Source organism: Vicugna pacos, chromosome 9, assembly GCF_048564905.1.
Source record: "Vicugna pacos chromosome 9, VicPac4, whole genome shotgun sequence".
Taxonomy (NCBI): Eukaryota; Metazoa; Chordata; class Mammalia; order Artiodactyla; family Camelidae; genus Vicugna; species Vicugna pacos.
In genome coordinates, this window is record NC_132995.1 from 12,852,693 (window position 1) to 12,878,625 (window position 25,933).

The window sequence follows — 25,933 nt, forward strand, 5'->3', positions numbered from 1 at the left end:
GGTGCTGGATCTGGAGGAGAGAGCACTGGTTGCTCCCCCCCTTGCCCCTCACCTCCTGGAGTCTGAGGTGTTCCTTCCCCAAGTGCCAGGTTGTTGCTCTCCCTCCAAGGATCTGCAACCAGTGACTCTGGGATGGGAGTCATCTTTGTCATGACCTACTCACACTCAAACCTTTTGTTTGGAAGGATCAGATGTGAATGGAACAAACATTTTTACAAATTTATAGAGACCATGTGGGCCACTGTAGGGAGACCTGGCAGGCAGAGCACTCAATGACCCAGTGGCTGTTGTCTTCATGACCTGGGACCAGTCGTCCGAGAAAGAATGTGGGGGGCCGAACCAGTGCTAACTTTAATCTGAGGCCCCTCTCTGGTCGGCTGCCATCAGGAGGGTGCACCAACCAGGTGTGCCCGGGCTTGCTGTTAGGGCGAAGATGCATCATACACAGGAATGATGAGGATAGAATTCCAAAATTGTCAAAATAGTCTGTATGACTCCCAACCCTCTTGACCTGACCTTTACTCAGGAGATGGTCCAGAGATAATCCCTTTCTGGTGACAGCCACATTCAGTGACCAAACTGCCTTGCTAAAGTGTGTGGACCAGGAAGAGGCAGAGTGAGCTATCTTTGTTGAGTCGATTTTTTAAAGTCCATTTCACCTCTAAATGCTGTCAGCAGCGTGAGGATGACAAAGGCCGTAAAATGTCCATTGAACACCTTGGCTATTGGCCTATTGTTGGGTAGCCTTTGTAACAAAAAGAGGAGACCAATGTGAGCCTATAAAATGTCCAGAAAACTGAAAACATGGCAGTTTAGTTTTAGGAGCTACAGTGGTGTGGCAAAGAGCCGACCAGACTGGAACAGCAGCATCCTAACCTGGAAAAGTGCAGAAGCGAGACACCACTGGCACACCAAGAGGGCCCAAAGGTCCCATGCTGTCAATCTGCCAGGAGCAAGTGGGGCCATGGGGCCTCCCAAACCATGAGATAAACAGGACAAGTTTTGGCAGAAGTGAGTCACAGAGCCTAACTTCTGTATTAGACATACATAAAGGTACTCTATGAAAAACTTACAAAAGTTCACCTGGCCTTGATGGTGTTAGAATTCACTTCATGATGTTCCTTCTGCAGTATAATTATTTCAAAGTGATTCCCAACAGTTTCTTTTAAAATCTAAACACACTACTTTTTTCCTTCACATGACTAAGGTATGTAGGAGAGACAACTCTTGTTCAAGTAGGCAGAGAAACACGAAAGGACACAAGTGGACTTGAGGGTTGCTCATGGGATGGCAGGGTGGGTGTAGGGGAGAGCCACCAACTATTGAGGAGAAATGAGGACACAGGTAGGTGGGCAGAGGCAGACACCACATCTATAATCTCATGTGACCCTCACATCCACCCATCTTACAGGTGAGGAAACCAGAGGCTCAAAAGAGTTAAGTGACCCAACTGCTGTTGCACAGCTGGAGAGTGGTGGGTGGGGAGTCTCTTCCCAATGCCTAGGCCCACTTTCCTGGACCACAGGCTCTTCCGGAGCACTGGGAGTCCCAATTTGTCTGAGATACAGCAAGTAGGTTTCACCTGCTCACCAACTTGGGAGGGAGAATGCCAGAGTCCGTGAGCAACGTCTACCATGGACCACAGAGGCTGGGAGGAAGTGGATAAGGTATTTGCCCAACTGCTTCTGGAACAGATTTCTAAGCCCTAACAGATACAAGTCTTTTCCCCAACGTACAGGCATTCCTGAGATACTGAGTTCGTTCCAGACTACCACAAGGAAGCAAATATCACAATATAGCGAGTCACAAGTACTTTTTAGATTTCCCAGTGCATGTAACAGTTATGTTTATACTATACTATAGTCTACTAAGAATGCAACTGCATTATATCTAAAAAAAACCCCAATGTATATACCTTAATTAAACAATACTTTATTGCTGAAAAATGCTAACCATCACCTGACAATGCAGGGTTGCCACAAACCTTCAATTTGTAAAATTTAAAAATGTAGCACCTGCGAAGCACAGTAAAATAAGGTGCGCCTGTAGAGAATGTGGCCTTTTGACCAGAAGGGATTTCCATGAAGGTCAAGGAAAGGAGGGCTTATTGTCTTTTTGTTCCAAGAGGCCAAAGCAACACCTGAAACTATCATGTCAGAATGCATGGGGCCCACAGCCTGGCCCAGCACCTCCACCCACTCCCGGGCTGGGGCCCAGCCTTCTGAGTCACTGAGGTGGGTAGAGGTCCCAGGGCGCCTGCCTGACCCCTTGGGTAGCCCAGATGCTGCTCCGTGTTTTAGGAGTACGTGTTTGGAAGGAGAGGGGAAAAAGGGCTTTGAGAGCCTAAAGACAGGCAGGGAACATCTACAGGTAGGCAGCAGAACTAGGACTAAGCTTGGTGGTACCCTGTTCCCATTTCAATAAAGGGACATGTGGAAGGCCTGAGGAAGATGGCAGAGCTGCAGGGAAACTTGAAAATCATGAGTGCCAAAGTGGATCAATTAAAAAAAAAAGTTAGTACAGTGTGACCAGAATTTTTAAAAAGTGAAATAGAATAAAAACAATCAGAGCTTGCCACAGGTGGGAAGGCTAAATGTTATTGGTGAAACTTTATGGGCACTCAGCTGTAATGAAAGATGCATTTCATTCAAAAAGATCTGAAAGATGCTTTTTTTTTTTTTAAGGAGTTCATTTCTAGAATGGGGCATCTCATGTAGTGTCCTGTGGTAATTTTGGTAGAGTTTAAATTAGCAGTCCTATAAAGAAAGAAAGCACATGCTGAAATTTATTTTAAAAGGGAAGGCCCTTTTTATTAAACTTGTACATCTTACTTTCTTCCTTTCAGAATCCTAATAAAAAACTTATGCTTCTGCTTACTTAAAAAAACAAACAAACAAAGGAAACTATTAAAGCATCACTTTTGTGATGGGAAAGGAGACAATAAGATTCAACATATGTGAAGAAAACTATACCTGGTGCCAAGAAATAAATCGAAGAGGAGCTGACTCCAGTCGAGGGCCAGACCACCTGCAATGCACGCAGCCCTTATCTAAGAGGATTTCCAAAGCAAACACACCCCAGGAGACCAGGCAGCAAGCCCTCTTACCTTGTGAAGTAACCCTAATGATCTCACAAATACAAATCAATCACTCAATTTGAAAAAGTACACACGCATTCGACACTTGTCTCCCCTCCCTTCCCAGGTTCTCTTCATCAACAGCGGGTGGAGGAGGGCAGCCCCTTAGCGACAGGGTGTTCACAGGACGTAAGTGTTCTTCACCAGGTGCTCTTTGTCGTCCCCGGAACTCCAGACGGTGCGGAGGGTGCGCTCCTGGTTCCTCCGTGCCACCCTGATCAGGCAGACTACGGAGGCTCCCAGCAAGAGGATCAGGACCATCACGAACAGCCCTGCCAGGACCACCACTGAAGAAGAGAGAGAGGCCTCAGAACCAGCAGGATGAGGCAGGCAGCAGCCAGAGTGTCCACATGGGCTCAGGGTGAAGACCAGCAGCTCTTGGACCAGGTGTTCCCCTGACCCCAACCTGGGAGAGTCTGGAGAACTGGCACTGCCTGCCAGAAAGTCATCAAGGAGAGTCCCTACAGTCCTGAGAAGCAGGTTCCTGAAAAAAGGAGGCACTATGCTACGTGCACACAGAGAGGCTATTTGTATTCCTTTTCTTTTTTTGACCAGAAACTCTCCACTTCAACTCTCTTTCCCTACCACCTCTCAGGGGATTCAGGCCAAAAGATGCACACTAGGATGTAAAAAGCATACCCCCTTCCCTTGCCCCGACCAGCCACAGAGAAAGATGTGGCCCTGCAGGTGGCTGGGGTGGTACCTGTGGAATGAGGGAAGGGAGGAGACAAGAGGTATTGGAAGCAGGGCCAGGAGGGGACGCTCATGCTCCTAGTTACCCAAGTAAATTTAACAGTGGTTGTCCCAGTGCAGTCCCACTGGTCAGTTACTATGCTTTTTTTTCAGGTGTGGATCCGTCGAAGGAATGTATCCTCCTGTGGCAGCTACCTGGCTCCCTCTCCCTACTTGGCTACAGAAGTGGACAGCGTCAATCCCCTCTCCATCTCCAACCCTCCAGACCCCCATGCCTGGCAAACCAGGTTCCAGCTTCATTCCTCTTCTAAAGCAGAGCAGACACATAGGTCAGGCCTGGGCTCCTTAACAGGGAAACAGGTGGAAAGAGGCCAAACCAGTGTGGCAGGTCTTTTGTCCAAACACTACCATCCATGCATGACTCAGGCTCAGAATCAGAAACAAAAGCGAGAAAAGGCCCAGCCTCCTTGTCAGACCAGACTGCTCAGGGACAACAGCATGGACTAGGGCCACACTCCGCCCACACACAGTAAGGGCTCTCCATCTTAATTCGTGTCACCCATGACCAACTTTGTACACCCCTCAGCAGCAAAGCTCCCCCCAAACCTGGAGACAGTCTCAGGCCCATGTAGAGCAGGTCCCTGCACAGCCAAAACAGTAGAGTGTGTCCTCTAGTCACCCCCAGGCTGCCTGGGCAGAGACAGCCTCACTCCTAACCCCTGTTTATGTACACTGTATGGTGGGACAAACATCCACATATTCCAAGCTGCCTAGCCATACTCGTGCAGAAACATGAACTTTCTACCAAAAAGATGTTTACAGTGAAGGATGATGTGTCCAAGACAACATGAGCCTGCAAAAATACAGCCAAAGCTTAGTCAAGGAAGGCAGGTAGAGGTGGGTAAAAGGCTGTTTACCTTTAGTGCCGTGGGGCAGGGCAGGATATAACTGCTTGCCTGGAAGAAAACACACAACCCTGAGGTCAGCTCTCAGCCTTCCTCCCCTAGAGCTGCTCACGCCCACGGATTCCCCTCAGCCCTGTGCCTTCACAGGGGCTCTTTCTGAGCAATTTCTTCCAGCTCTTCTGAGGGTCTTGAGGCCTTGCCACCTGGTGGGGATCTAGGACACATCTGCCCAATAGCCAGTGCCAAAGCCCACCCTTTCCTCACTAGGAAGCCAGAGAAAGGTAGAGCCAATGACAGCATTTCTAAGTCCTTCATCTTAGGGATGGGGAAATGGAGCCCTCTTGGGAGGGCTCATTCACCCAAGGTTGTTTCCTGGATTTAGGAATCAGGCAGACTCACCGAAGCAGCGCTGCATGCACTCCTCCTTGGAGGGATAGCTGTTTTTATTGCCCCGGCATCCTCCGTAGATGAAGTTATCACAAGAGTTCTTCTCGGCATTAAAGTACCAGCGTGGAAAGGCTGCACGGCAAGGCCCAGTGACCGCCTCGGCAGTGCAGTATTCTGGGAGTGAGACAGCCCAAGGAGTACAAATGAGTAGGGCCCAGGAGAGGTGAACTGAGCTAGAATGCTGCTGAGCAGCCACATGGCTGCCTGCCAATGGAGGAAACATCACTGCTAAAGAAACTTGTCGATTACAGACGTGGCCAGTCTGGCCCACATTTTCAGATATCTTTCTCTTTATAGCCAAACTACACTGTTATGGAGGTTTCTCTGCATCAGGCACTCTTGTAGGCGCTTTACATGTGTTAAGTTGGTCTCTGAAAGGTCTGAACTAGGCCCCTCATTTCATACTCAGGGGCTTTGAGGCAGAGCTACAGTAAGCTACCCACAGCACACAGCTGGTGGGAGGCAGAGCCTGCACACCAGGCTGCCTTGGAAGCACAAGCTTCCTGAGGGCATGCTGTAGCACTTCCTGCTTCCTGCCACCCGGGGCATCCTCATGAGTCCTCCCACCTGGGAAAGGCCGGGAAGCCTCTCTCTACAATTTCCTTAATGGAAATCTTCAAGTTTGTCTCAATTCCCAGCTAAGTAAGGAAACACATTTTATCCATATGTGAATATTTCTTAAAAGTTATACCTTCATAGTTGAAAATATCATTGGAGAGGTCATCAGAATCCTGATTTCTGGGAACTGAAACACAAACATCCATGTCAGGGAGGCTGGGATGGACACAGGACACATGGCCTAGCCAGGGCTGAGTGTAAAAGGGCCCACTCTGATACCTGGAAGGAAAGGAGTGGAGCCCCCCTCCCTGGGCAGCTTTGCTCCATCAGCTCCCAGTCCTAATGGGCTCTACTGCACACACGGACTGAATACTGGATGGGGAGGCCTGCCTGTCACTTCAGGGGTTGCTCTGGAATCTAATCCCAGCCATAGTTTCTGGGGTGATGAGGAAGACCAGAGGTATTCACTCTCTGGCACAGGGAGGAGGCCCCTTATTCTCTTAGGGAAATTTTCTTCTGAAACAGGATGAAAACCAGAACTATTATGCTGGTACCTCATGGCTCTGGATGACTTTGCAGAGGCAGCTCGAGAATAAACGGTGAACCCAGGGAAAGCAATGGCCAGGACGGGCACAGGATTCCTAGCCTGGCAAAACTGGAAAGTGACTCTACCCTAACTCTCAGCATTCTGCAAGTCGGCCAACCACTGAGCTAATAAATGCTCACTCTCATGTGGGCACTGATGGCAAAGGACTAGAGCCAAGACTGCAATCAATGCATGGCCACTGGCTGACTACGGGCCATCCTCAAATGGGGTAGGGGCAGATTCCCTCCCTCCACAGCAGGTCTCGCCCAGCAGAACCCACTGCCTGGGGACTAGCCTTTGAGAACGCTGGGCTGGGCTTGCTAGTGCATCTGGACCACTCACCCCAGGCTCCTGACGCAAAGTCCTTTAAGCATAAAGGAGGAATGGGGCAGCTGCTGTCAGCACTACAAAGCAAGCTAACACAAAGCTCGAGATCAAGGACTGCAGTGGGAATTGGAGGCAGGGGTGGCAGAGGACAGAGGACTCAGCACAGGGAGGGAGACGACAAGGACAACAGGAAGCAAAGGAGACAAAACAGGCAAGGAGGTGGGACAGGACAGTGAAGACAGCACAGCAGGAGAGGCCAGGGGACTTGAGGCCAGCCCAAAGAGAAGGAAGGGGCCTGAGCCCACCTGGCAGCAACCACAATCCCGTCCCCCAGGAGGAAGCTGAGGTCAGCCAGGAAGCTCTGTTGAACCCCTCAGCCCTCTTGTCTGCTGGACAATATGAACTCCCCAGTATAAGGAGGCCGGCAAGGAGCCAGAAGCTGGCAGCCCAGGCAAAGCCCCCATCTGCCAATTCTGAGTAAACAGTACCAGGAGATGGAGGCCCTTGTACAACTCCCAAAGTACAGATGTCCTTTCACAGTTACCCATCTGGATGGCCCTCATTCCATCCTGGGTCTTTTTAAGAACCTACCACTTGGGACAGAGGAATCTGCTCCATTCCTGCTGGTGGCTGGACCATTAATGGTGTTCTCTACAAGGGGACAAATAAACAACACAGTGAGAAAGCGTACATCCAAGACTGCTGATGAGACAAAACAAGCTGCGTCCCTGAGCAGGCTTGGTCCTGTGTGCCTCTCACAGCGACTCCCATTTCTCCTTTATGTGGGCCCTTCAATGCACACGCTGGACCACAAGCCCATCAGAACTTGGAAAATAAGGAACCAAGATTGCCTTGTGGGCTAAACTTTAAGATCAACCAGCTTGGGAATCAGAGCAAAGACATGTGAAATGACTTTATAAAAAGTCAGAATGGCTTCCAGGGCCAAGTAACCTGGCAAACTGTATTAACTCGCCTAATGAATTGAAAAGTGAAGGGGGTGCACAGCAGTGTGAATGTACTTAATGCCACTAAAATGTACACTTAAAAATGGTTAAAATGGTAAATTTTATGTTATGTATATTTTATCTCACACACACAAAGTTAAGGGGGTGGGGTGGAGAGGTTAGCCAGTTAAGGAAGTGCAAAAAAGGTGGTGCTGGCAAGGTCCAGGAGGGTGGGACCCTCCCCTATGGAGAGGTGTGGGGCTGGTCTAACCTGACGCCATTAAACATTTCTATCACAAACCAACTCTCCTAGTTCTGCCTCTTTCCTCATCAAGCAATCTTCTGGGAATCTGGCTGAGAGGTTTGCCTACATGGACTAAAGGTGTAGGCACAGAGATGAAGTGTCTGGTCTTTCAGTGATTCTGGTTCTCATTATAATTAATTAATTAATTATTAATAAATAAACTGGCATTCTCGTTATCATCTGGCTCCCCAGAGCTTGCCTGCCTGGGGGAGAATATGCTGCCAAAGACTCCAGTGACGAGCTGCCCTGGCAGCTTCAGCTCCTCACAGGCTCACAAGAGAATGCCTCACGAGCTGTGCAGTAGAGCCAGGCTCGGGTGCCAGCAAATGAGCCTTCTGAGACCTCGAGGCTGGGGCCAGACTGGCTGACTTCTAGGGAGACAGCTGTCTGCCTTCTCCCAGCAAAACACAACACCCCGTGGCCCCTTGTAGAGACATTCTGTCCTAAGGCCCACTGTCCACTGCTTGTGTTCTTACAACTTTCTCCCTGAGAAACCAAGGAGTAACCAGAATGGCATGTACATCTGCTACTGTCAACTTTTGATTGGGAAAAGACAGAAAAGGTGGCAAAAATATCTCCCCTTAATTCCTCCCCCGACACTGGATCATAGCTGATGACAGAAAACTATGTACAATAAATGGTATTTTTTTCAGTCACCATGTGGTGAGGTTGCCAGTTACCCCCCTCAAAAGATGAGGGACCCACCTGTATGATCCAAAATCAACACCAGCCACCTCAGCTCTCCAAACACTTGTTGAGCGCCTGCTGGGCACCAGGTATACAAAAATCAATAAAATGTTCCTCAAGGCACCGAGTCACTGCCGGGCTTGTATGCCTGGGCATTATGTTTTAAACCTCAGGTCACAGCTAAAGCCACCGTTGTTTTCCTCTCTTTACACATGACTTTAATAAGCTTATCTGACTTCTGAATGCAGAGCTCAAAGCCAAGAGAGAGTTAATATGTGAGGAGATATTAAAACTCGACAAGCATGCAGGGCCCATCTCTGGGCACAGAGGACACCAGCACATCCTGACACAGAATCATAATCCAGAGTCCTAACACTGATGCCAAGCCATCAGGAGAGGATGCATCAATGTAACAATGCTAAGAAAATCATCAATGAAAATCTTTAACAGTTTGGCTGCCCAAATCCTTGGGTCTCTGAACACTTGGGAGGAATCAGGCCCCAGAAAGCCAACATCTCATTGCCATCAGGTCTCAAGGAGTTCCCCAAGGCTCTGTTCAGAGCCAGCGTATACTGCTGTGGGGCTTTAGGTTTTTATTTCAACTGGGAGGCTCTCAGGGTCAGTATTATCTTGATTCCACAGAATCCTCCCCTAGTGAGGGCTGGGAGAAGGATGGATTCCAGGAAGTATGTTCTATTTTTGACGTGATTTGTAATTTGGCTGGCTGGGTGACCTCAAGTCATTTAACTCAGAGGTAAAAAGAACCCAAATGCCCAGGAAGCAAGGCGGCAGCCCGTCTGAGGGGACCTGGAGGACTCTGCTCATGCCAGGTCTGGCGTGGGACTTGCACTCACTAGTAGGAGAAAGGAAGTTGAGAAGATGCAGTCCTCCCCCGGCTCCAGTCTGTGGCCTACTCTGCCCTTTCTGGGAAGAGGAGGGAGCCTACCGCCGTGAAACCACTGTGTGGGTGACATACACACTGTGCCTGTTTCTTCTGCTTTTTAAAATACCTCCCAGGTTCAGCCATGAGGAAATAATGAAAGCAAAAGGCATTTACATCCCAATTAATAAACTGCCTCTAGATAATAAAACTTCCCCAACTAGCACTGTCTTACCTGTGACACCAGCACATTTTGCAAGACACTCCTCCTTGGTCATGTAATTATTGTCATTCCCTTCACAGCCTCCATACACAAACTGCTGGCAGGATCTGTCAGTGACATTGTACCACCACCTAGGGATGGCGGCCCGGCATCTTCCCACTATCTTTGAAACTTGGCAAAATTCTAAAACACAACGAAACAGAGACCAATTAGCTTGGCAGGGCAATCCTGGAAAGAGAGAACGTGCACAGACCTATAGGAGGTGGCCCACAGTTTTCCAGAGCCTTAAGATCTAGCACTAAGTTCCAGTGAGCTGTGTCTAAAGTGTCACCATCAGGCCTTCTTAGCGATTCCCTCCTCATACAGGAAAGAAACGCAGCATCTAACAACAAAGATACCAACCCACCCAACTAAATTGAAATTCAGTTGCATGTTGATTTTGTCCCTGCCCTCATTATCAAAGACATACACATCCAGCATAGAAATAAGGCTTTCAAAGGCAACAGAACAGTCTGTAGGATCCTTTTGGATACGTGCCTGTCTCCCCGGGCCAAGGGGAGCTTAGCACTGAAAGGCCAGAGCCAGCAATGTTAGGTCAGGAAGAAAGTGCTGGTGCTCTTAGCAGCCCCCAGAAGGACCTTTCTGAAACTTCCCTGTCCACTCTCTGCCAGGGTAGGCCACTTCATAGTCAAATTACCACAAGCACCTCAGAAAGAAGCTCCCTAATGCTAGCTCTCCCCACTGCCAAACCTCCAAAGGCAACTCAGGTCACTCCTTTGCTCCAGTGTGGATAATGGCTCCTATCTGAGCAAACCAATATGGGCCTAGGTTTCAAAGTGTCCCAAAATATGGCCCCTCTCTAGTACACGGGAAACAGAACAACTATATTATAAAATTCCAGCCAGATACATCTGCATGCAGAAGGCCTTTCTCTTTAAAAAGGACAGATACACAAGTGCTAGAGGTATCACCTGCACTAGAATGAGACTTTCGCCAGGAAACCAACTGGAAAAGGGAGTAACCTGACCATGTGATTCAGCGTCTGCTCTGCACCACCATATCACCCCTCCTGGGACCACAAGTCCACATCACCTCTCTATACCCTGGCCTCCATGGATCTCTGCCTTCTGGCACAAGGGCATTCCAATCTGCGTGGGGCCTAGCACAGGGTGCTTGGTAAACATTTCAAATAAAAACATCCCAGGGCCTTACACGTGGTTATATGCTGTCATTTACTCCTCCTTAGTTGTTTTCATGTTTGCTAGGTTTACCTCACCAACTAGGGGATGCCTTTTGAAAGCAGAGGGCAGAATTTGTGCTTCTCTTGTGTCTCCCCAAATGCATCACAATGATAGGCATGAAAACAAATATCCACGAAACATCTATCTATGGACAAAAAGTTTGGTACTATGCAAAATAAACAAACACCCCCAAGGAACTCCCACACACACCAAAAAATCACAGGTAACTAGTACAGCAAAAAAAGCACACTCTAAAGTAAAAAATTCTCTTGTTAATTTGAAAGCAACCATCAGTTAAATCACCAGTTAAAAGTACCTTATCTGGACACTTCATATGAATGCAATCATACAGTATGTCCAGGAAAGGCAAATCAATAGAGACAGGAAGATTAGTGTTGGCCTGGAACTGGGGGGGGGGGGGGGGGAGTGACTGCAAATTGGCATAGGGATGGATCTTTTGGGGATGGTGGAAATGTTCTAAAATTGGAATGTGGGGATGGTTGTACAACTCTGTAAATGTACCAAAAGCCATTGGATTGTATGCTTAAAACAACTGATTTTATGGTAAGTAAATACTTTAATAAATCAGTTTTTTTTTAATAGGGGTAACTTTCGTCCGTATAACACATCAACAAGAACCAGCTGGGTGTACACCTGGAGCAGGGACTTTGTACTATGTGCCAAAGGTCACAAAACATACACAATCAACAAGGCCCAGGGAAGACATGGCAAGAGAGGAGTCCTCTGGTGTGTGATTCTGTCCAACCCACACCACTGTCAAATGCCAGAGGCAGCATTGCTAGCAACAAGACAAGATGGAGAGGACCCACACAGGATCCACTTACGACCTCAAACTGAGAACATCATCAAGGCAAGGGGTGCCCAATGCTCCTGAGGTGAAACAGCCTATCCAACACCCTGCCAAGCTGAGAGCCCTGGGGATCACTAACTCCTTTGTGGCCTTGCTTCCTGAACAGCTTCAGGTACAGTCTTTTTTTAACAAGAAAATCTGAGGGAGGAACTGTACACTTTAAATGGGTCAACTGTATGGAATGTGAATTATGTCTCAATTGAAACAAACACCTGAGAGGAGCCAAACGAAGCTCAAGGCAGCCAGATGGAAACCGCCAAATACCACAGCAGAGAATGCAGCAGGGCGATCATGGTATAAAGGGTGAGAATTCAGTGGCTTTTCAGAAGCAAGAGTGCCAGATACACACTCTGTGCAGCTATAGAAGCCTGAGGGTGTATAAAGAGGAAGAGGGAAAAAGCTTATCTAGGGATGGATGGCAGTTACCTTGGTGAAGTCAACACTGCTCAGAAACTGGCCCTTATCTTTATGGGCTCAGACACATACTCTGAGTGCCTCTGCGCTCATGGGGCACGAGGATGCTGATCCCGGCTAACAAAGCGCACAAGAGGATACTGAGGAATTAACTGTCAAGCAGGCTGGATGTGTAAGCTATCCAGCATACTGCCTCAGAAAGCAAGGTGAAATGGAGCAGGTCACTTGGAGTCAGAGTAAGGCAGTTTTCTGTGGGATTCCTTGTGAATGTCCTCTCTATCGGAGCCTACCAGGCAGACTACAGTGCTTCGGTCAAGAGAGCTCGGTCAAGATCTGCCTCTGGAATACTTCCTTCCTGACTGCCACTGCTGACCACTGCTTCCTCCTCACTGGAACATCCTTCCTGCAGATGTGATGGGCCCTTCATCACAAATCCTGTGGGCCTGGGAGGCCACTCTGTCTCGAACAGCTGCTCACATCTGCTCTTAGTGATCACACACTGATCTCATAGCTTAAGTTTCAGAAGCAGCCTTATTTTCAGGTCCCTTGATAAGCGTAAAAGAGCTCTAAGTAGCAGGTTAGTTGGCCAAAGCTAGGTTCAATTAAGATGAAATTTAACCACACCCTTAATGTGTCAAGAAGTCCTCTCTGTGAGTGTGGAGGCTCCCTGTCAAATGGAGAAAAGTCTCATTTTGTTACATGCTTCTACTAACTAAATTGCTTTTAAGCCTCTATGATTCAAATTTTTATGCTCTAGGCTTAAGGGAGTGAACTCATGAAAAAGGATTTTGTTTTAGTTTGCTGGTTTCAAGGGAGAGAATGTTTCTTTAGGAAACACAGGCCACATATTCTTCACCTCACTCCACATAACATCAATGCATTTTTTCTTTTGTTGTTCTCCAAAACATTTGTACAAAAAGCCAGAAATACTTTAGTATGTAAGATGGCTTCCACGACTTACCTATCACCTTCCTTAAAAAAAAGCTTAAAGAAAATCAAATACCATACTTCGGTAGACACAGCTTAAAATCAAAACGAACCAAAATGCACAGAGTATGATTTATTTCTTGACACCTCATTTTACTGCCTTCACTAAGCCTGATGTGAGGCACATTATGTGCACTATTTCTAATAGTCACAAAACTGTGAATCATGCAGTAACAACCCCCTTTTACAAGTGAGGACCCTGAGGTTTGGGTGGGTTAAGCTAAGCAAACAGCAGTGCTGGATTTGAATTCATATTGGTCTGATCAGTGAGCTCCAGCGTAAACATAACAACCCCTTGGGTGGAAAGAAAGAAAAACCCACCACAGTGACAGGCAGTGGGAAAAACATTCCTCAAGGATTCATCAGAACCAGAGGGCTCACCAAGGCCAAGCCCTCTGCTGGGTCTGTTTACAGTCACACTCAGTGACAGAGTCACTGACAGCACCACACCAAAGAACTGGCCAAGGCTGAGGGGTCTTGGCTGGACAATTTTCAGGAAGTTATTCCTTAATAAATAATTATTATTAAGAGATGACAAAATTATATATCGGTCTTGGAACAGTTTTGGGAAATAACCATGAAAATATGTTTCAAGTCCTATTTGTATGCTCACAAATGTTAGTGCAAAATTAAATGCATCCTATAAGTTTTCAAAACGCAGAGTAAGGAAAACAGGGAAAAAGCTGAAGGGCACCAAATTTGGTACAATCGCTTCAGAATACGTAAAAATGCAATTCCTGCCTTTAGGAGACAGTAACATTTTTTTCTCTTGGATAAGCATTAGAAATGGTTAAATTCATATATTATCTGACATATGAACCTAAATTACAAAACCCTGGCAGGTGTTTTGAACATCAGCTATTACAAAATAGCCAAACGGACTGGTCTTTGTTATAGAAAACAGGTTTCTCTGGTTCTGAAGTCACTAGAGGTTTAACCAAAACAACCAGCCACTGCCTCAGACAACTTCACTCTGTACGTAGCTAGCTGGAATGATCTGCTGCCACCTTCTAACAGGGCCACCACAGAAATGTTAAGCTCCCAGGCACTAACTTTATAGGTTTAAGAAGATGGCATCTAATCATTCTCCAAACATGCACAACTGTAGCAGCGTCTATTGAAAAGTTTAATGAAATGTTTCAAATATTATGAAAAGTACAGAAAATACCTTAAAATGGGTGTATCTACTCCGCTTTATCAAATTCTAACATTTTAAAGGACCAAAACATGATAGAGCCAAAACCTCACGTCAGTCCCACCTGTTCTGTCGCCTCCAAATTAACAAGTACCTTGCACTTAGTGTTTTCTTTTAATCATGTTTTTATACCGATTCAGAGTAAGTTTTTAAAACAAGCAAGAATAACTCTCCTAGGATTCTAGTCTACACTTTTTATTCTCATGGGTCCTAAAAACTAAATACCAACTTCTTGCCTCACTGTATCCTAATAAGAAAGCCCTGGATCATCTCACAAGCTGAAGCCACTCATTGAATGGTCCTCCTCCTCCTCCTCCATCTGTTTTCTCTAGAGCAAAGGTCAGTTAACTTTTTAATGACAGGCCAAATAGTAAACAGGCAGAATAGCGCAAAATCATGCAAAACAATGGGAAAAATTATGACTGTTTCATGATCTTTAAAATTCTTTGCTAAAACATTAAAAACTGTGGGTTATAAACGTACAGAATAATTAAAATAAAATGAATATTTATTTAGTACATTTTAAGTGAAAACATTAGAAACTTGAGAATTGAAGTGCTTAATCTTCTTTGTAAATAACTAAATAAATCACCAAGACTAATCTGAACAGTGCTTGTGAAGGTCCTTGTCATATATTTATGATACGGAGCAAGCATCTTTTCAGTTCACCTTAGTGGTTTGGATCACCTTTCTAGGTTTGGATCAGCTTCCAATATTTTATCCTTTGCCCTTTCAGTGCCACAGAATTGTTCTGAGAGTTGCTTGACTCTGTAGGTTTTTGCCAGTGTCCATGGGAACATCAGCCTTTTTGTTAACAACCACTTTCCTCATTTCTATGGATAAGCTCCTCTAGCTGCATATCAGTCTCTGATGGCGGCAGTGCCAGCACTCCCACAGTGAGCTCATTCTTCTATCTCTCCATTTATATGCAATTGGAATTTCACTTCCAGCGTTTTCTCTTTGCTGCACTTTCGTCTTTTTTGGCCATTCTCTTCTATCGATCAACTATTTTTGTAAACTGTCACATGCATGGGGAAACAAGAAGGCAACACAACTACACGCTTTGCTGTGTGTGTATGAACCGAATCACACATGTGCAGTGACCAATTACCATGCGTATGTGTGATTTAAGTGATTTGTGACTTAAGGGCTAGTACCTGAAAACCTGGTCTGTACTCAAGTATTCACAGTTAATATACTGTAGTAACTGTAAACTGTGCATGTGGAAAATCATGCAAAGCAAGAATTTGCTTTTATTACAGGCTTCATACATGAAAGCAGCCAGAGGTAATGACCAAGGCTGTCATTCCAATAAAACTTACTTTCATGTAATTTTTATGTCTTAAAATATTCTTTTGAAGGGGAGGGTATAGCTCAGTGGTAGAGAGCAGGCTTAGCATGCATGAGGTCCTGGGTTGAATCCCCTGCATTTCTGTTAAAAATAAATATATATTAAATATATAAATATAATTAGTAAACCTAATTACCTCCACACACAAAAAATATGTCTTTAATTTTTTTCAACCATTAAAAAAAATGCAAAAACCATACTCAGCTTGCAGGCCACATGTAGGCAGTGACCACAAGCTGCAGTTCGCCAATCATTTCTTTAAAGAATGTTTATAAAAACACCCTGCTCAGATTTTCCACCCTCATCATGTTGCATAACTCAGAAAGTCCTACATGTGTGGTCAGAAATCTATCTGACCATCTGACTATCTGACTATCACATAGACTCCTAGGGCTCACATTTCTTATAACAACACTGACCACACACTCCTCAGGTTTTATTCTTTGCCAAAAACACTGCAGCACACCATTCCACCACTAAAAACAGCTTTACTCTTTTCATTAAAACCACTTAGAATTCTAAGGATAATGGGCAAAGGGAAATGATTTGCTGCAATAATCCTCAGATGGCTGAAAATACTATCTGACACACACACAAAAATAAGAGTAGAGTTCACTCCTCAGTATCAAAAAACAAACAAGGAAGAGTCAATTAATTCAAGAGTTTCAAAGAACAGGGGTAACTATTACCACATTCACAAGGGTCTGGTGTGCACAGTTTAAAAAAGCTGAAAATTCACCACTTGAACACCATGTTCATGCTAGTGAAATAACTTGTGAGATATCCACATAATCGAATACTCAAGAGTTGTTAAAAACTGGCAAGTGTGTATGTGCTGGTATAGGAAAGTGTCCAAGGCTAAGAAAGAAAAAAAGCAAAAGAATGGCTTAAATATTATGCTCTCTTTTTAAACTTTTAATTTAGACACATGTATGACTAGCTTTAGGGAAAGAGACTATAGGAGGGTGAGGCTTTTCCACGGTTCCTTTAGTACAATCTGAGAATTCTAATCTTACAAATACATTTTAATTTTTTTAAGGGCTTTATCTGGATAGTGGATTATGGTCATCCCTTTTGTTTGCTTAAATTTTTCAGTCAAAATACTGTAAACTACCTGGTAAATAAAACTGAATGTACTAAATTCCCTAGTATCTTGAGCAATACTAAGCAATAAGTACTTGGTGAATAGCTAATCCATCTAAGCAGCATAATCATATAATTTACCCTCAAGATCAAGACACTTTAGAGTGAAAATAGTTAAGACACTGGGACATATGATGGCATAAACTGGAACCCTTCAAGGTAAACTGAGCTGAGCAGCCATCCTACGTAGAAGGCACTCACTGTGAACGTGGTCCTTGCCCTGTAGGCACTCACAATTAAGTTAGAGCCACAAGACTGGCTTGGATAGAAGAAAAAAAAAATCACACAAAGTATTATAATTACACCCTAAATTCAAAGGGTTTGTAAGCCATACAAGGTACAAAGGAAATGAGCAAAGATTCTGGTATAGGGGAGTGACAATAAGGAAGAGGCACTTGGCAAAAGTGTGTAGGGTAGAATAGAGGAAGATGTTCTAGTAAAGGACCAGTGTGTGCAGGAATCCCTGGCTGCCTCTCACTAGCCCGGTATTGGGATGGGAACGGAAGGCAGCTTTCCTAACCTCCCTGCACATGCACTTCATAACAAGAAAACAATAAATGCAACAAAAAAGGTATAAACTTCCCAATAAAGCTGGAAAATGTATAAACCTGATCGATATTCTTCAATTCAGCAAGCCCCATATTCTGATTTAGGTGTGGCTAATTAAAAAACCGTAGATTTCAGAGGCTTGGAGTATCTAAATCAGACTATTAGGAGCTTAGGAACATAAGACAAAGCTCTGATTGTGGACCCATCATATCTGCAACATAATCAGCAATACGTATTTAGTCCCTGCTCCTGTTCCCCCCTTCCTAATTTAGAGCTCCTAAAACCCTTGTAATTTCCTGAGTGCTGGAGCATCTGCTATTCTAATATTTGTTCTTTGACTTGGGTTTCTGACATAAGAACTAAAACCCTGGCAATCTCTGGAGGGATAAGACTGTCTTTTTGTATGCTAATGATATAACCAGTGTCTTGGGTGGGAGGACCTAGAAAGCTTCTGGATGGGGGTTGGTTGTCAGAAAAACCAAGGCAAGATGAAAGGGTTGGAACTTTCAGCCCCACCCACTATCCTCCAGGGAGTGGGGAGGGATGGGATATTGAGTTAATAATCATGCCTATGTGATGAATCTTCCATAAAATACCCCAACCAAAGGCATGAGAGCTCCTGAGTAGGTGAACACATCCATGTGCCAGGAGGATGGCTCACCCCAAACTCCACAGGGACAGAAGCTCCTACACTGGGGACCCTTCCATACCTCTGTCTTCATCTGGCTGTTCATTTGTATCCTTTATAATAAACTGGTAAACGTGTTTCCCTGAGTTCTGTGAGCCATTCTAAGCAAATTACTGAACTGGAGGGGGTTGTGGGAACCCTTGATTTATAGCAGGTTGGTCAGAATGACAGGTGACTTGTGGCTGGCATCTGAGTGGGGGAGGAGCAGCCTGGTGGGAATGAGACCTTAACCTGCAGGATCTGTGCTCACCAGATGCAGTTAGCGTCAGAACCGAGTTAAACTGTCAGACACCCTAATCCACCCAATCTGTGTCTGCAGAGAATGGCCTGATATGGAAAAACCCACATATCTGGTATCGGAAATATTCTGTAGTAAACAGGAATTTTCTCTTTAAAATCCCTTTAGGTTAAAGTAAAAGCTAAGAATGTTAGCAAGAGAACTAATTTGAAGACATTATAAATGCAACTCAGCCCAGGTTGCAGTAAAGGCCTCTCTGTGTGATTTACATCCATTCTGGATCTAGTTAGTATAAAAGGGGTTTTTTTGACAAGTTTGCTAGCAAAATGACCCCTTTTGTGACATCTAGACTTTCGTTTCCTGCTGTGGAATACACCATTCATTAATCTTGAGGCTATCTTGACAATGGCTTGTTTGAGATTGCTCAATGTATTGAAATCACTGGTAAGTAATAAAGTGGGGAAATTCAGTTGGCTTTCCCTCCATGGGCCCTGATGAGATAAATTCTGTGAGCCTGCAGATGCATTTCTTAAAAACAACTCAAATGCAAGGGACTTCTTGGACACACAGATCAATATCATTAAGAGTGTTATGAGAATTAAAGGATTTTTTTCACTCTATTGTAAGTGCTTAAAACATTTGGCACAAAGCTTTGAATAAATAGTAGATACTATATTTTTATGAAGACCAGACTAATGCAGGAACAGTGGGAATGAAGTCAAAGAGGATGACAAATTTCACTAGAGTCCAACTGAATGTGGTGACTGACAGGATATAGGGAATACTAAAAACCAAAAGCACAAACTCAAGCCAATGAGTTGATCAAACTAACTCAACCATCACTCCTTCCCTTTTTTTGCTGTGCAACCACCTGCTGTGGCTGAAGATACAGAATTCCTTAACTTCACCTACAGTAAGGCAATGGTAGACTATCACATAGATCAAAGTCCTGCAACACCACAATATCAGGAGATTAAGAGGTTAGAGATGGGAAAATAAGAACAATTATGGCTTGGCTACCCATTTGGACTTCAAGTTACCTTTTCCTTAAGGAATGAGAGAATCTTAAAGTTTTCTGTGAGTGAAGAGGTACTGAAGATCAGGAATGTGTTCAAAGTTGTTTTAATTCTACCATGCCAAGTTCCAAAGTTGACATTTATTTCATAATCAGTCTTATTTCAAGGTGATCTATAAATCCACCTATTTTGGTTAGCTGGATAGGTTCTACATACTTTTGGGCTTCTGTTTCTACTACAGAAAGCTATTAATTACCCATGTCCTCTAGTTTCAGGTGTCTGGAAGTTGTCGTTAGGATAAGTAACTCAGAAACTTTAAAATAACCCCTAGGTATGTATGAGGAAAGAACATTTACAATGACAAATCCAACTTAAATTGTAAGGCTCATAAAATCTTGGTGTTTTAGATATAAAATCTTGGCATTTTAGATATAAAATATTTAGACAGAAAGGTTTACATTCCATAAACTATCGGCACAAGGCAAGCCACCACTGCTACCCACTGTCACCTCATATTCATCACTCAAGTGGAACTATAAATTCTACCCTTACCAAAATCCATAACTAGAATTATAGAAATCCATCTGAATAATTTGGAAGGAAACAAGCAGTTTCAAAGACTTTCATGGAATTGTCTGTTAATTCACATTCAGGGGCTCTTAACCTTTTTTGAAATATAGAACTTTTTCAGAAATTGATGAAAGCTAATGGACTCTCCCTAAAGCAATGTTTCTCAATCTTTTTCTCACTCTCCCTAAGGTGACTTTTTAGACATATTTTTCCTAATCAGCCCATTAAATTTCAATACCACAGACATACTGTATATCTGTGTGGCCCTGTAGGAGGTCACAAACTATTGTAATATCTAATATTTTTTCATCATCCCCCCACCTCCACAAGAACATGCCCTACCCTCTAAATGACCAACTCTAGGACACACACAAAGCACCACATATGAACTCAGGGATTTCAAATTAAGGGGCTTCTAAAGCCAGGAACCCAGGACTCTGTTGGTGAGATCCATCTCAAACATTCGCCCTCACCTCTAAAATAGCTTCCCAATAACGAAAAATGTGCTTCAAATAAACTTGAAGGTTAAGTAGTTCCTGGGCCTCAGCATCCAAGTTCCAGAATTCCTTCATAAGGAGTTTTCAAGAAGACCTCATCAGAAACAACACGTGAAATGACATTTGTGACTAGGAACACAGAAGGATGTCCATAATCCAGACACTAGTGCTTCTGGGGGTCATCTGTGAATTCCTCATTAGTCATGTGACCAGTGGACCACCAAGGCCTCCTGGGGTTAAGTCATTTCAGTGTGACCCCTTCAGGGTTCTCTCCTATCTCACACGAATCAAAGGCTACCTCATTACTTATTGCTCTCAGCCTCTGAATAGGGCAAACACAGGTTTGGTTGACTAGCCAACTACCTGGAGGCCAGCTGGAGTGTTGCAAATGACTCTGAGGGTAGGTAAAATGAGAAACAGGTGAAAGAGAAATCTGTTTTATCACAGGCTGAGCTCTCAAATGCCGACCTGGGCCAGGGAATATTTCTACTGGCAAGGGTCCACTTTCCCTTAGTGTACCTAAAGGCAAGCCCCTTAATGTTCTTTAGGGGACTGGCACCATTTGGGTCTCAAAGGCCATGTTTTCAGTACTAAGCACACAAACCTTACCTTACATTTCCTTATAGCACTCATCCCCAAATATTTATTCACTGTTCATTTTTTGGTTTTTGTATTGTTTTCCTCTCATTACACCTTAACTGCCATGGATGGGGTGGGGGGTGTCATCTGTTTCATTCAGTGCTTTGCTTCCAGGGTCTAAAACTGTGCCTGGCACTTGGTAGGTGCTCAATAAATATGTGTTGAATAACTCAGTGATAAATATTTCAAACTGTCCTGGAACCAAACTGTCTTGCCTGCAATTAAAACAAGCGCCTCTCCTGTGAAGGACAAGGATACAAGATGCTGCCTTAGAGAACTCCCAGCTGATCACCAACACCAGCTACACTTCCACTCTTATCTGTCATCGTCTCTTTGACCACTCAATTTACCACTATCCATAGACGTGAGGAGAAGAGAAAGGAATGATGACTAATAACATGCTTATTGGAGATCTGCTGGAAAGTTCATTCTTTCAGTCAGAGTTCTGGGGAAACAAATTAACCCAGGCGGGTTGATGCAAATGGACGATCACTTGAAAGTGTGGTGGAGGCTCTCACACAAATGCTGCCGCACTTGTCTCCAGTGGAAATTCCCAAGAACAATCAACAAAGGACTATGAGCCAAGGAAACATTAACACAAGTTATGATGCCCAAGGCCTGGCCGAAGCTACTGGCAGCAGGAACTACACTTAACTGACTGCTCCCGAAAGGAATTTTTGAGGTTCTATTCTGAAAAGGAATATATTACCCTGAAAAAGAATATATTATCTGCCCTCATATTCATCAAAATTATGTATTTGGGAGGCACTCCAAATACTAGGACTTATCACCTGAGAAGAGAAAAAAAATGCACATTTGTGGCCACCTGAAAGGGTGTTTCCTAACAACAATAACATACATGCACACAGTCACCGCACTGTACAATTTATAAGGAGCTATTATATTTTATCTACCTCAATTTACTAAATGGGGCATATACTTAACATGGGAGTCATTAGAAAATACAGAGGGCAGGCCAAGTGAATAAACACAGACTGAGAAAGACGTCCTTTCCAAAAGAAGCACTCAGCACCAGCCCATGGGTACTATGTGGGAACACTGGCCTGGTGCTGCCAGATCTTCATATCTTTCAGGCAAAGCCAAAAATCAAAATTTTCCATAAAAAATTTTCAATTCTAGAAACTGTACAAGTCACCTAAAGCCTGTTTGAGGCCTTGTGGGAACAGCCAGTCTGTAATCTCTACATGCATCCATGGTGGAGTGGAACTCTCCCTGAACGCTAGGAACACCCGGGGCAGTATCAGCTTTCCCCCACCTCCCTCTGCAGACGTCTGGAGTCAGGACACTGTGCCAAGCCTCCAAGTGTCCACTACATCCCTCACCCCTCCCTTTCTGCCCTCCACCACCCAGTGCCTCACCAACACTGTCAGTCTCGAGACCACACGACTCTCCTATCACTTGCTTATGACTGTATCAGCCCCAGACTCCTGAGTCCCCCTTCATCCCCATACATACTGTTTTGTTGCCATCTCCCTTCCCCTAACTCCTGGAGTCTCTGGTACTTACGACCTATCTTAAGCAAAACCTTTCATTCCCTCAATCTCTTCTCCGAACATTCTTGCCACTTTCTTACTCTAACTGAACCCAGCTCTCTGCTGAGGGTATAGCTTCTTTTGGGCCCTTCCAGGTGAGTGCTGCTTCTACATCACTCTCCCTCCACTCTCTCAACATCTGACGAATTTCGTCATCAGAGTAAATGTACCTCACCTGTGGCTTATCTGCAGCCCCAGATCACTACTCCTCACTTCATGGTTTTAGCTGCTGGCTCACGCTCACTCTTGCTGCTGCTCCTGTCATCATTCTTGGGGATTTCCAGATCCAGGTAGTTGATCCTCCAACCATCCTGGCCTCTTGGCTCCTAGACTTCCTCTCCTTCAGTGATCCTGTCCTCCCCTCAGAAGCTCCCTTCCACGGTCACACCTAGACCTTTGTCTCAATAACTGCAGCCTCCTCAGAACCTCAGTTTCATGCATCTCACTCACTGCCCACTGCATCCTATCTTTCTAGCTCACTCCCTTCAAAACCTCAACTCCAACAATCCACTGGTCCTACCACCTTTACACCACCCCTCAGCCCCCTCATGTCTTCACACAGACTATTCTTTGACAGACCATTATGATCTCCCTCTTATATACATTCATTACGCACTCTCCCCCACCTCCACCATACTCATCTGGAGGTACTTGCACAGCTGTGTGTGGCTGCAGAAACACCTCAACTCTTAGTGGATGACCTTACTACCAGAGAAAAACCAAAGCAATCAGAAGGGGCAGACAGAGAGAGAATCAAAACCACCTCCTACCTCAAATTAAGCTGTTGAAAGCTTTCAAACAAACAGAACTTCAGATAAGCAAGGGCATTAGTTTACCCAGCCAGACAGGAGTACTTCTGAAAGGTCAGTAGGTCCAGCCAGCTGCAGCAGCCGACAAAGCCATTGGGAACAGAGACGACCTCTGCAGCAAGACCCAGCTCTGTCACTACTGTGTGACCTTAGCAAGATCTGTAACTTCACCACCACACCAGGTTGTTTCAAGGATTAAATAATGCATACGAGCTCAGGGTAAGCAATAGATGTTATCCCCAAACTCAGTTTTGATAAAATCCGAGGCCACGTAACTGGAAGGTACATCCTAACACAACTTCTTCCTCTAAAAAAGCCCAGAAGGGCTGACAAATTCCAGTTCAGATTGCAAGAATGATTAACACCTGCATTCTTAATTGCCGGTCCTCTGGAGCTGAGTCTCTCCCCACTGGCTCTTGTTTTTTGTTTTACCTTCCCCACTGGCTCTTGACAGCCCCTCTCCCACTGTGACTCATTTTTCCCTCTCTGCCTCAGACATAGGGAAATTAAATCTTCAGAAATCACCACTGGTGATATCTTGGTGCAGACATATCCTACTTTCTCTCTTTCCATCTAACATGCTGGCCTATAAAGCCACCTGGCTCCTGCCTACTTCTCCCACCCCACATTCTCCTCCAATTCCACGCCCCCAACACCCTCCGACTCCAGCCATGCTGGTTGTATTTTCCTCGAATACCACCAAGCTTGTTCCAGCCTCAAGGCCTTCATACTTCATTACTTCCAACTGGACACTAGTCCTCAAGGTCTCCACGTTGCTGCCACTGCTCATTCTTCATGATAGAGCTAAGATGTCACCCTCCTCAGAGAGCCCTTCCCTGACCACCTGAACTAAAGTGGCCCCCATCATCTTACCTCATCCCTGTTTGTCTACTTCACCCTGTTCAATTACGTCTTAGTAATTTAATACTGTGGTGAGTGCTCATTATTTAAATGTTTACTCACTGTCTCTGTCTACCCCACTAGAATATAAGCTCTGTACATGCAGGGACCTGGCCTGGCTGAGTCACAACTGTTATCACCGCTGCCAGCACTGTCCCTGACACATAGCAGGGGCTCAATAAGTTTTGCTGAATCAGTGAATTCAAGAGTGTTATTTTCAAAGCCTGCTTGTGCTTAGACGTCTGAAGCAGTTAAGGTTAGACCTACACTTATTCAAAAAGACCTTTCCGGCCAAACTTCCTTACACTGTAGAGGTTTAAATTGGGCCTTATCCTCCACCAGCCTCTAACGATCAGTCCAAAGAATCCAAGCCCAGCTTCTCAATGCCAATATTCTTATAATAAGGGGCTCCCACCCTTGCACCGTGACAAAGTGCCCCCCAATACTTCTGCTTTTCTTCGCCTTCCTTTGGGTATCCACCTTTCTTCTGGAAGGCGCTCTACTGCATATGAACCAGAAAGGTTTCTCAGGAGGCCGCTGTCCAATTTCCAAAGGTGGGGGAGGGGTGAGGGCCTCCTCCCTGAGGCTAAAACAGCCACCAAGTCACCTAATCCAAGCCCCGCCCTCTGAGGCAGGCCTCCTAGGACTTTCTTGGGCCCCGGAACTTTCCGCTGCCAGGAAGAGGCTGGTCTTCAGTTTGGCCCCTCACCCTCTTCCTGCCACAGGAACGGCCAAAGCCACTCCTTCTAGGTCAACAGCCCTAGTCTCCTCCCTCCCCCTCAGGAAACTTTCCCCAGCCCGGCTCCTCCGCCTGTCCTCCCTCCCAGGGGCTCCCAAATCTCCTTCTCAAGGTTCTACCTCCCAGGGCTGGCTCCACGACACCATCTAAGCGTCACCAAGTCGCTCCCAACTTCCCCCACCCCCGCCAATTCTCCTCGCTCAGACCGTGCCCAGGCCCCCACGGACCCCAACTTACACCCCCAACTCTGCCCCTAACGCCCCTCCTTCGGCCTCTCGGCCCTCCACTCCTCCCGGGAGACCCGCCCCGAACCTCACCGTGGACGCCACGTTCTCCATCGGCCGCCTCAGCCCCAGAGAGGAGCAGCGATGCCAGCAGGGCGAGGAGAGCCCAGCACCGCTTCGGCCCACACAGCTGCGCCATGACGAGCTCCACCCGGCCACCCAGGCAAGGCCGCGAGCTGCCAGCCGTTGGGGTCTCGCGATCAGGTGCGGGAAGACCCTTCCCGCGCACGCGCACGGGAGCGCCTCGCGCTCAGGTGCGGGCGTTCGCAGAAGGGTCCGCGGGGTGCTGCGCTGGCTCTCGCCACACAGCAGGTGCCCGGGAAGCCCCTTTCTCGGACCTTAGGTGTGCGGTCACCCTGCCTCTTTTGCCCACGATGCTTCAGTCCGTTCCTCGCTCGCCCCCGACTCTCCCCCAGTTCAGAACCCAGCTACACCCACAAACGCTTGGCGGGCGCTTGAGGCAATGGCGGCCGCCGGGAAGCAGCTACCGAAGGTGGATGCCAGGGAGGGGGCGGGGCGCACCTGGCGAGGCGGGGTGTGTAGAGCGCAGGCGCAGGGA

The 25,933-nt window shown here is 45.8% G+C and overlaps 1 protein-coding gene across 3 annotated transcripts; it reads right to left on the reverse strand.

Moving 5' to 3' along the window:
- Positions 1-2,784: 2,784 nt before the first annotated feature.
- SPINT2 (serine peptidase inhibitor, Kunitz type 2) lies at positions 2,785-25,876 on the reverse strand. 3 transcript variants are annotated; one of them, XM_006215067.4, is made up of 7 exons: positions 25,408-25,873; positions 9,703-9,873; positions 7,244-7,303; positions 5,873-5,926; positions 5,134-5,295; positions 4,747-4,785; positions 2,785-3,423 (listed from the first exon to the last, which is right to left on the reverse strand). In XM_006215067.4, the coding sequence occupies exons 1-7, from the start codon at positions 25,511-25,513 to the stop codon at positions 3,257-3,259; spliced, it is 759 nt and encodes a 252-aa protein (XP_006215129.1). In that variant the 5' UTR covers positions 25,514-25,873; the 3' UTR covers positions 2,785-3,256. The 3 variants fall into 3 exon arrangements, with proteins under 3 accessions (XP_006215129.1, XP_072823251.1, XP_072823250.1); XM_072967150.1 differs by lacking the exon at positions 7,244-7,303 and having other exon boundaries at positions 25,408-25,876; XM_072967149.1 differs by lacking the exon at positions 4,747-4,785 and having other exon boundaries at positions 25,408-25,875.
- Between the last annotated feature and the right edge of the window lie 57 nt (positions 25,877-25,933).

What these genes read in the sequence shown, in the direction of transcription:
- SPINT2 (XM_006215067.4), bottom strand. Translation starts at nt 25,513, where the DNA reads ATGGCGCAGCTGTGTGGGCCGAAGCGGTGCTGGGCTCTCCTCGCCCTG. An exon ending in AAAATGTGCTGGTGTCACAG is followed by an intron (nt 7,304 to 9,702) that starts GTAAGACAGTGC and finishes GTCCCCTTGTAG; the next exon opens with AGAACACCATTAATGGTCCA. An exon ending in AGATTCCTCTGTCCCAAGTG is followed by an intron (nt 5,927 to 7,243) that starts GTAGGTTCTTAA and finishes TTTGTGTTTCAG; the next exon opens with TTCCCAGAAATCAGGATTCT.